This window comes from Phalaenopsis equestris, unplaced genomic scaffold, assembly GCF_001263595.1.
Source record: "Phalaenopsis equestris unplaced genomic scaffold, ASM126359v1 Scaffold001116, whole genome shotgun sequence".
Taxonomy (NCBI): domain Eukaryota; kingdom Viridiplantae; phylum Streptophyta; class Magnoliopsida; order Asparagales; family Orchidaceae; genus Phalaenopsis; species Phalaenopsis equestris.
In genome coordinates this window covers 933,568-945,781 of record NW_018165555.1, presented here as the reverse complement: position 1 = coordinate 945,781, position 12,214 = coordinate 933,568, and the positions used below count along the sequence as shown (strand labels likewise).

At 32.1% G+C, this 12,214-nt stretch overlaps 1 protein-coding gene across 1 annotated transcript; it reads right to left on the bottom strand.

Annotated features, from left to right (window-relative positions):
• Positions 1-482: 482 nt before the first annotated feature.
• Positions 483-10,863, bottom strand: LOC110033270 (60S ribosomal protein L31-like). The gene is made up of 2 exons (XM_020737197.1): positions 10,666-10,863; positions 483-960 (listed from the first exon to the last, which is right to left on the bottom strand). Exons 1-2 carry the CDS (start codon positions 10,749-10,751, stop codon positions 681-683), a joined length of 366 nt encoding a protein of 121 aa, XP_020592856.1. The 5' UTR covers positions 10,752-10,863; the 3' UTR covers positions 483-680.
• Positions 10,864-12,214: the final 1,351 nt, after the last annotated feature.

The following is a 12,214-nucleotide window of genomic DNA, read 5'->3' as shown; positions in this document are numbered from 1 at the left end:
CTAGAGTTAATAACCATTTATAAAATATTTTAATGCCATGGTTATATTAATATATATGAATGTTTTATTATATAAAACTAAACTAATAATATCATTAATGTCATTAAGATTTTAAATCTTAAATAAATAAATATTGAAATTTAGAATTTAAATCAGAATTTAATGTTATATTCTATCCAAATTTTCTGACCTGACAGCAGTTTTCTGGGCATTTACGTGCATAACAAACCAATTGCCAAGCATTTACAGATCTAACACCAAAACTTGCTTTTTTACATTCATATCACCATTTTAATTTTAGAAATGTTAAAAGCACCTTTTTATGCATAAGCTGAAATGCATGTAATAATTGAAATTTACATGCTAGATTTATAAATACATAGGATTTAAATGATGTATGTAAACCTTTTCTTTGATCAAAATTCTCAAAAACCAGATACGGTAATCAATTAACTTGAATTTTTTTTAGGAAGAATTAGGTAAAAATTAAACACTTCAGATCCCGCTGACTCATTAAACAGAAACATAATTTAACAAACATCGCTGGAAAGCATCATTGTAAATAAATTAAGTCCTAAACAAAAAAAATAATAATAAAGTGCAGAAAAACTCGTACAAAACTGAAAATTTGAAGGATTACTTAAAGAAATGACGCAGAGGAGACTTTTAAGGGGTTGAAATCAATCTGCTTCATCAACTACCTTCGTTCCCAGGCCTTTGAGACCCTCAGGAGGGATCTCAGCAACAGTGACAAGGGAGTAGAATTCCTCCTTGGCATCCTCTTCCTCATTCCTCTTGCGAGCAATCCGCACGCGAACTCGCCGGGGGACGCTTCGGATGCCTCTGCTCCATATCTGCTTATTCACCTTTACATCTATTCTTACATCGGTAGTCCTCATTGCCTTCTGCGCAAATTTCCTGATCTCCTTTATAGCCTTAGGGGCCTTCTTCTTGAATGTGCTGTTCAATGAATCATAAATCATATCAAAACTGACTAATAAAATCTAGGAACATTTACATACAGGCCACTCAATCCTTATGTATTTACATTTCAGACACCTATACTTCAATTTTTACATATATGCCGCCTTATCTATGCATGAAAAAAAGCATATTTCAACTTCTAAAAAGTTAATATAGCCGTATTTTTTATGGGTTAGGGTTTAGGATTTAAACTAACCAGAATCGAGTCCAGAGCATGGCATCCTGAAGCATTCTTCAAATTTTTGAGAGAAACTTCAAAATAAGTAAAGGCCATTTACATACATATCGCATAATTTTTATGTATCAAACACACACTTTCATATTTATATTTACGCATAAAATTTTAACATCACATCAAACATACCATCATTAGTAACATTTAGAAGTGAAATACATGTTGCGATGCATAGATTTATAGCACTAAAGTGTGGTATGTATGGGAAATGCGATGCATAGATTTATAGCACTAAAGTGTGGTATGTATGTGAATTTCCCATCAACTAAATATCATGCGAACCGTGAAATACAATATGTGTGTGTGTGTGGATGTAGGTAGGAAAAAATATTGCATCTCGACGTATATGTATGGATGTATGTATGTATGTATGTATGTATGCATGCATGTAGCAATGTTAATATATAAAATGTTAATATATAAATATAGTTAATATATAAATATATATTAATGCTATGTTAATCTTAATAATAAGTTCCAACATTTAATTTATAAGGTAATAAATATAGTATGATTCTTATATATCATTATTAATTTTTTTAAAAATTAATTGCTATTTACTTATACGATAACATGCTAAAGCTATTATCAGGAAGGTTATTTAAATATTGGGATATGTATTTTATTTTTCACAATCAATTTTTTTTTAAATTACATCATTTTTGTCACATTTAAATAAATTTATAATTTATTATGTCATCTAGTTGAACCCCGATTCAAAATCCCGGTTCAACCTTTGAATCTTGAACCTCTTCCTCTATCGGATCATTGTCCAGTTCGGTTTTCAGAACCTTAGGGAAAATACATTGGTATAAAATAAATTACAAGCAGAATAAAAGAAAACCAGCAAACTAAATCAATTTTTTGATGAATGCAGCATCAGATCAAATTATCTCAAACAAAAAAAGTTGCGTTGAAAGTACAATTTCTCAGTCATTTCGTTTACTTATAAAACGGTGTGATATGTTGTAAACAAATGTCTTCATGTCATACAATATAGTTTTGCTTCGACTTAAAATATGAGTCAAGAAATGACCGAAAAAATTTAAATTAAAAACTAGATAAGTATCATGAATGAAAAGAATGATTGTAGTATACAAAATTATCTAAAAAATATATTAAAAAACCAGAATAAAAGAAACCAAAGACGCGCAATAGTTCCGTACTACATTCAGTATTATGAGTGAAAGGATTAAGGATAGTTGACTGAACTCTCAAAAGAATTTAAGTTAGCAGAAGGAGATTTTTTAATTTGGAGTAATAATTCATAACTAGTTTATTTTATGACTATTGCATGCCAAAAAATTATGGAAGAAGAGTGAAAACTATATATCATAATTTCACTCATCCATCTTATCCAAACAAGCAATTTATTATGATAAGATGCTGATCAGCAGCTTATCCTGATAAATTGGTTGGTTGTTTGGTTTGTGCATTTGGAAAACAGCTGATTTGCAGTTGTTTCTGGATAAATGATCATTCTCCCCCTGACTTGGATAAGTTGTTTAGCTCTTCGTTATGTGCGTTTGAAAAACAGTTGATTTGCAATTTTTTCTGGATAAATGGTCATTCTGACACTGTGCAGTGTTGTTGTTTTCACCAGAACTATAACGGGCCATTGGCAAATATTCTGGGGTTGTACTGAATGATGGATCGTCTAGCTTAATTATGTGTGACGCTAAACAAACTAATGCTTTCAAACCTTCTGAGAAGTATCGACTTATTGTCTCTAAGAAATGTTCTAATCGCTTCATAGTTTCTCTGATTGATTCGTTCTGAGATAGAATATACAGAGTTATTGCTGACACCTCCCTTGTAGTTGTTCTACACGAACCTTGGAGATCGTGGTGCTACGTAGCTCGTGAAGGAGATCCAAAAAATTGGGTACACTCATGCGATATTATTGAACCTTATTGGATGCCAACATGCATCTCAACCACCCATTTATCCCTAATAAAGAACAACGTCATGCGTGGTGTTTGAACAGTGATGGAGCAATAGTATTCTAGCAGCAATATAGCAATCGCCGCAGCTGCACTACAAAAAAAATCATTGATGGTGGTGTCAACTGTAGCAGGAGGTGGCATAGTTGCAAAGACTTATATCAGTCTATCTATCGAGCTCTTCACGAAAACATCTTTTTATGTCCTCCTTTTTCCCACCCTACGCCTCTTTGATTGGTACGTGGACTCGACCTTCCTAGAGTTTATAATATGCCCTTTACCAGAACTCGTTACCTGCTCGGGTGGCAAGTCATGTGAGATACTTGCAAAACTCTGTTCACTTGGGTTGAACGCAAGCTAACCGTCAAGACAACACTTTTGAACATTACGTCCAATTTATCTTCAAAGTCCGACTCCATTCTGCGCAACTTAATTTTTTTTGCAGATGGTACAACCTGCAATGTCGTGGGGGGATGGGGGAGGGGGATTAGTTAAAACAAAACAAAAATGATCATGAGCAAAAAGTATATGTTACTTCATTATTATCTTTAGCTTCTTAGTCCACCAGTCCTCTGAAGCATCAATGATACGCATAATGGAATCCCAACCCAATCCAGTGGATCCCCATTTCAGTTCCTTCCATAACTTTCACTCATTCAATTGATCCCACTTGTTCTTGAATATTAGCCTATCATACTCCCTTCTAATCAACTCTTTGTACCTCTTCGAAATATTTTGACAACATTTCTTATTAAAGTATGTGGTAGGTCTATTACTAGCCTCAATCTATTTAAAGCAAAGATAAAAAAAATGTATGTAACTTCTTTATCCCACATTACTGAAGGACTCCCTTCTTTCATCTTAGCCATATAGGAACTAATTGAAGAATTGACAGTTAAACAAACTAACTTAACATGTGACAAACTCAACATGTTAATTTGCATTACATAATAAAAATGAAAAAACTCGTATTAAATACCAATAAAGGATAACAAGTATTACCAGCCTTAATCTATTTAAAGCAAATATCACAAAAAATATATGTAACTTCCTTATCCCACATTGCACAAAAAATATATGTAACTTCCTTATCCCACATTGCTGACCAACCTTCTTTCATCTTAGCCATGTAGGAACTAATTGAAGAATTGACAGTTAAACAAACTAACTTAACATGTCACAAACCGAACATGTTAATTTGCATTACATAATGAAAATGAAAAAACTCATATTAAATACCAATAAAGGATAACAAGTAGATCTCCTCCATCCATAGAGATCATGTCAACCACAATTATCGTAAAAAGAAATCTAATTATAGTTTCTATTTTATATATAATCGATATAAGCGGTAACCTAACATAAGTTAACACCAAATAAGTTAACACCAAAAAAATTGGGCAAAAAAACAATTTTTTTACACTTATATGTTTGTTAATATTTGACCATTAATAGTTCATCACCATCACAAAATATAATTGATATGTGAATACAAAAATTCTTAATAACTTGTGACAATGTTATGTTAATTGCCCTTGGAATCATTAGATTTCCACCCCATCAAAGAATTAACGAGTCATAACTGATCAAGCATTCAACTAACAATTAAAACAAATCTTTCTCGTTCTTTTAGCTATTATCTAACCATTCTAAGCACGGTGAGCAAGACTACACCAAGATTTCAGTTGCACATATCTAGGGTTCACGAAAATCCAGTTGAACAGGTTATACAAAAGAGCTTTTCCACCATGTACTCATGCATGCTATGTAATGTTTGAAAGAAAATCATCAATATGAACCAACAAACCAGAACTTTTCTCCAGAAACCAACACCAAGAATCACCGAAACAAATTTCGCAGAGTAAAGGAAAAAAATCCAAGAAAACAAACATAGAAGGATACCGTAAATTCTTTAGATGGAAGAAGACCCGTGTGGAACTATAAGCCGTAAGAGGGATTACCTAATTCGTTCACTATCTAAAAGGAAGAGTGATTGTGTGCAGAACTTTCTCAAAGAGAAATTCCAAGACATGGGCTAATAACCGGAACACAGATAGAGAAGGGAAAGGAGAAGAGAGAGGAGAGAGGCGCGGGTATGAAAAATTGATTGCAGAGCTGGGGCAATGAGGCGAGAACGGAGACGGGAACGAGGAGCTCAATAGTGATAAGCTAAGACAGAACGCAAACCGTGGGGCCAATCCCGCGGTCGTGATTCCTTAATAAAATTCATCGCGCATTTTCAACCGTCATTTCAATGCGATAGCCAAATGTCATTTCGACGTCTTTTAAAATGTCGAATGCCCAAATAAGCTGCGCCAAACACGCCCTAAGTTCCCACGAAAAAATAAATAAAATAAGATAATATAGGAGACGTGAATTTTTAAATGAAAGACTTGAGAAGGGAAAAATTATGCGGCCTGGCTCAGATAAAATAATCAACCTAAAAAATTGCAATTATAAAGTTATTTATTCCGAGAAAAAATGCTAAACTATTGCATGCTAGAAAATTAGTAACAAAAGAATAATATTTTTGCTTCTTTTTTCAAGCAAAAATCTTGCAAACAAACAAATAAATGAGAAAAATCGAAGACAAAAAATTTCCATATGAAAAACTCAAGAAGGAAAAAAAAGTAAATTGCACAAACTTGCTCCCATATTCATATTCATGTATTCTCTAATTTCAATTGTTTATGTGGATGATATCCGTATCAAATTGAGATGTAAAAATTTCTCGCTCTTCCAATAAATTTTCTAACACACAATAAGGCATTTTGTTTATTTTTAACTTATCGTTTTTATTTAATTATTTGTATCGAACTTCTTGCTTATCGTTGAGTTCTTGCATACATTTTTATTATGATATCTTATGGTTAATATCTATTAAGCTTAAATACTTTATTTTTCATATTTTTTATTTATCTTTATTTAATTTTAGTGACTTGTGCCTCGCTTCACAAAAAAATGTACAATTATAACAAGCCTTTATCCCACTAAGTGGGGGTCGGTTACATGAAACCTTTTTTTCCATTGTGTCATATTGAGTTTCATATTTTCATTTAATTCTAATAAATTAAGATCATTTTTATACAATATGCCCAAGCCTTTCTAAGTCTACCCTGCCTTACATAAGTCGAATCTAAAATATCTACTCTCATAACCGGATCATCAGATGGTCGGCGTTCAATGTGGCCAAACCATCTAAGATGACTCTCTCTAATTTTATCCACTACTGGAGCTACACCAACCCTATCATAGATACATTTATTTCACAATTTATCTCTAAGTGTAAAGCTACTCATCCATCTAAGTATTCTCAACTTGGTAACACTTAACTTAGTTTTATGCTTCAATTTTAAAGGCCAACATTCTGCGCCATAGAGAATTGTAGTTCTCATCACTCTCTTATAAAAATTTTCTTTCAGTCTAAGCGGTAATTTTCTATAACACAATAGGCAAGAAGCATTCATCCACTTCAACCAGCCAACTTGAATTCTAGTAATAACATCCCCATCTATACCACCATCCCTTTGAACAATAAGCTCAAGATATCTAAAAAGTTTACACTTTTTAGTAATTTGATCAACCATAGTTACAACCATATCACTAGAGTTACTATAACTAAAATTACATTCCATGTATTCACTTATAGTTCTACTCAAACAAAGGCCTTTAGACTCCATAGTATACCTCCATTATTCAAGTTTTCTTGGCCTCTTTCTCTAGTCTTATCCATAAGAAGTATATCATCAACAAAAAGCATACACCAAGGTATATCCTCCTGTAATGTTCAAAAAGAGCATTCATAACTAAAACAAAAAGATATGGGCTTAAAGTCAATCCTTGAGGTAATCCAACTGAAATGGGAAAATATTTGGGCATTACTCCTTTTGTTCGAACACAACTAACAGTTCTAGTATACATATCTTTAATGACTTGAATGTAAGCCATATCAACCTTTCTTCTCTAGAACTCTCCAAAGGATATCTCATGAAACCTTATAGTAAGCACTTTCTAAATCAATAAGAATCATATGAAGATCCTTCTTTTTCTCTTTGTACTTCTCCATCAAACTTCTCAATAAATGTATAGCTTCCATGGCAGACCTGTCCGACATAATCCAAATTTATTATGAGAAATCTTTGTAATACGTCTTAACCTATGCTCAATTACCATCTCCCATAATTTTAATAAATGACAAATCAACTTAATTCCTTTATAATTTGCACATTCTTGTGCATCACCTTTATTCTTAAAAATGAAAACTAAAATACTCTTCCTCCACTTCTTAGACATCTTTTTAATTTTTAAAATAATATTGAAGAGTTTAGCAATCCAATAAACTCCCAAATCTCCTAAATATTTCCACACTCAATTGTGATATCATCAGGCCCTACAAACTTTCCACCCTTGGTTTTCTTTAAAACCTCAACCTCTTTTTTACTAATGCGATGGTAAAAATAAAATATTTTACTATTATTAACAATATTAAGATCACTAAGGTCAATTTTATTTTCAAAAACTTCATTGAAAAGTTTATCAAAATAGCTCACCCACCTATGTCGAATATCTTTTTCTAAAAAAACACTTTTTGATTTTCATCTTTAATACATTTTACTTAAGTTATATCTATATTTTTCTTTTCTCTTTATTTGGAAGGTTTATACATATATTTTTCACCTTCTTCAGTATCTAATATATTATAAAAATCACTAAAAGCAAAATTCTTGGCATCACGGATTGTACTCTTAGACTCTCTACGGGCAATTTTATATTTTTCCCAGTTTTCTAAGCTTTTACGTTTAAATCAATTTTTATAATATTAAGATCACTACGGTCAATTTTATTTTCAAAAACTTCATTGAAAAGTTTATCAAAATAACTCACCCACCTATGTCGAATATCTTTTTCTAAAAAAACACTTTTTGATTTTCATCTTTAATACATTTTACTTAAGTTATATCTATATTTTTCTTTTCTCTTTATTTGGAAGGTTTATACATATATTTTTCACCTTCTTCAGTATCTAATATATTATAAAAATCACTAAAAGCAAAATTCTTGGCATCACGGATTGTACTCTTAGACTCTCTACGGGCAATTTTATATTTTTCCCAGTTTTCTAAGCTTTTACGTTTAAATCAATTTTTATAATATAACTTCTTATATCTTATCTTTTCTTTTACATTATTACTCCACCACCAACTATTTTTATTTACAAAAATTTTTCCTTTTGATTCTCCAATACATCTTTTGCCGGTCGTTCAATGCATGATTGAAAAATTTAAACGTTGTTCAAAGATTACCACAAATCACCTTATAGCAATGCACAATATTGCATCCTACAAATTACCTTCATCCAATTTCAATTAAAAAGATTGCTTCAGACAAGTTTGAAATATACAGTTATGATGACGAATTTTAAATTATATCAATGAATAAAATGATACAAACACAAATTATTACAGTAATTTGTAATTGAGGCATAGACACAAACTTGCACCATCACAAAGATGATCAAGTAATGGTCCTATGCAAAACAATAGGCAGCCAAGTGTCCAAAAGATCTTTCACCAGTTGTGAATCTATTTCAAAAGTATATTGAGCCTTAATTTAAAAAAAAAAAAAAACACTTAGGTAGGCTTTGCAGTTTACTAGAAGTTTATTAAAATAATTTTGGGCACCTTTACAATCATCTATATTTAAAAAATAATGCTCCAAAATACATTTTGTGCATAGCTCATAATCATCACATGGCCGTGCAAGGTGCGGACATACTAAACTCAAGGCTCATCCACCCGCAATTCCCTCCCACTCACAACAAAAATGCCTTTTAAATCATATGAACCTCTATGAGCCACAAAAACCTACTGTCAAAACATGCACATCCCTCCTATACTGCTAAAAAATCACCCATTACAATCCAATCAACAAAAATTGATCGCATCTTCTTATAAAACAAAAAATCACCCAAGCTCAATGTGTTGGCTGGAGAGTAGATCAGATTGGGCCGGAATTGATACAACAAATGCGAAAGTTATTGGCCAAGGTCAAAAGCCGATACCTTTCTAAGAAACTACATTCTAATGATCCATAGTATTGTTAATGTGCTTACCAAAAAACAGTCAAAAGGTAATCAAACTCTACAAAGTAGTTGTCTAATTACTCTCAAAAAGTTATTTCTTTTAATAGAAATCCATTAAAAGGATATGTAACAAGCCCATTCAACAAGCCTGCAAATACAACACTACTGATTAGGGGTGTAAACAAGCTGAACACGAGCTGAGTCTCGTGTTCGGGTCGTTTATATTTTGAGCTCAAAAAGTGCCTCGTGTTCGGCTCGTTTATATTTTGAGCTCAAAAAGTGCCTCGTGTTCGGCTCGTTTATATTTTGAGCTCAAAAAGTGTGTTTGTGTTCGGCTCGTTTGCTTAGAGAGCCGAATATGAGACTACTGATTAGGGTTTGTAAACAAGCCGAACACGAGCTGAGCCTCGTGTTCGGCTCGTTTATATTTCGAGCTCAAAAAGTGTGTTTGTGTTCGGCTCGTTTGCTTAGACATGAGCCGTTCATGAACAAAGAGTCGTTTTGACAAGCCTAATCACATAGTCATAAGATGTTAAGGATTGGTGAAATATTTAAAACATCATTTGAATCTAATTTAATGATTTTTATTCTATTTTTTTCATTAAAACTTTTAATTAATTATAAATCTTTGTAGCCTTGTAGTCAATTAAATTTTTTTAAAATGCTACTCATCAAAGATATATATATAATTGATTAGTAGTATTTCATGCCAAAACGAGCCGAACAAGAATGAACAAATATTGGTTCGTGTTCTTCGTGTTCGGCTCGTTATAAGCTAAGCACGAGCTTCTTAATTAGCCGAACACGAGCCGTTCGCGAACAACGAGCCGTTTTGACAGCCCTACTACTGATCACTTCTCTAGGTAGCATCTACCCTAATAGCTATGAGTCCTCCTTGTTCAATCATTTAAAATTTCAAATCTTACCAATGAGTCAACTTTAACACTTAAGTTCCTCCCAACAATCCCACCATAACTGAAATGAGTTTGATAGCACAGTGTGACAGTGGCACACGCAAACAAGAAAACAACAATCGCCAATTTTTGGTGTTAATCGTGTAAATAATTAAAAGAAAACTTCCAATGTGACTAGAAATCACCCACAAAGACGCAAAATAAAAAATAATCTTCTTCAATTTCCATGGAAAATTGATAAAAATTACCAGAAAACCAAGCAAGGTAAATAGAAAGATCAATGAAGATTCCAAGTACCTCCCAGATAGCAAACAAAAATCGAAAACAGATTATAAGTCCATTTTTCAAAGGATCAACACAAAAAGAAAAAAAAATTAATCGAGGAACTTTAATCTTGATAACCACAAATCACAGAACATTTCTTCATACATGTATAGAAATAAATTAAAATGGGCCAGACAAAAGAGAGAGACGAGAAAATGAGATAACAAACGGAAAAGAGGGTACCATCCGTGGAGCCTTTTGTGAAGATTGATGGTATACTCTCTTGTGACAACTTCTTCCTTCCGCCCTTTGCTACCCTTCTCAACCATCTTCGCCGCCGCTTAGTTTCTGAGCGTAAACCCTAATTTGCTGATTCGCCCAGAGGGAGTTATATATAGCGCACTCGAGATGCAAGTATGAGTTGACCCGAGGAACCGGTTCGTTCATGCCAAGGATGGCTGCCTAATCACTCCGAGCCGAAATATATTAGCTAAAATGGAGTATTTCATTTCTCTCTAATTAATATACATACATACATACATATATATATATATACATACATACATACATATATATATATATACATACATACATACATATATATATATATACATCAAAAATATAGTAAATTCTAGTTAAATAAATATTTTAATATAAATAATAATATTTAAATCTCACCCATATACTTAGCATCCTAAAACTGCAGTCTTCATAACTAGGTTATCAAAATGACTTGATGTTCGCAAATAGCTCGTAGTTGGCTTGTTAAGCAAATGTGCTGAACATGAACAATTTTTTTCCGCTCGATATATACATGAGCCGAATATGAACGGTGATATTTTTTAACTAGTTGAACACGAGCTGAGCTCTTTTACACCCCTATAGCCATGTACTTATTTCAGAAATTAATCATATTATGTAATTTATTAGTCATATAAAAATCTTCAAAATTTAATATCTTATTTCTAAATCATTATAACTATTTTTTTATCTTATAAATTTATGCCAAAAAAAGAATCAATGTATTCAAATGTTGATATAAATATCCTTTTAAAATAATATTTATTAAAATAAAATAAATATTTTTTTATAAATTATTTTTTAAAGATAATTAATCATATAAATATTTTAATTTTTAAAAATATTTCATTAAAATAAAAGAAAAAAATAAATATGATCTCAAACAACTCTTAATTTGGCTTCATAGTTTGGCTTTATCATTAGATGTGTAATGCATTACTTTCCCTCATTAGAATTTGGAATATTTGCGACCCACCATGAATAGTAGTCAAAGTATAAAAGAACTTTATTAAAGGGTTTTAAATTGTATACTCAAGAATGGTCTGAACGTATCTCGATGACCGTTCAAGATAAATGGACTAGAATGCGCTTGCACTCATTTTTAAAGTAGAGTTAAATATATAATTTTTATATTTTTTTCTCACTCCTAATTTCTATAAATACGAGAGTTTTATTATGTATATAATGGGAGATCAAACCTTGGGGACCCCTCACATGTAACATATATCTTTGATGAAATAAAATGGGTCTACGAGATCAGTGGAAATCTTCTCCCTCTCTCTCTCAAATCTCTTTTTCCTTGATTCAGCATTCTATTCCTCCGGCACAATCCATCAGACAAATTTAGAATTGACATCCTAAAATGTGCGGTGAGTATAGATCGTGTGATCAACAAGAAGATGAGCAAGGTCGACATTCCTAGCAGAAATCGCAAGGGGAACTCACACGTCAGCAGATTCCCTCTATTTATCATCTTCGGCTATCGCAAAAA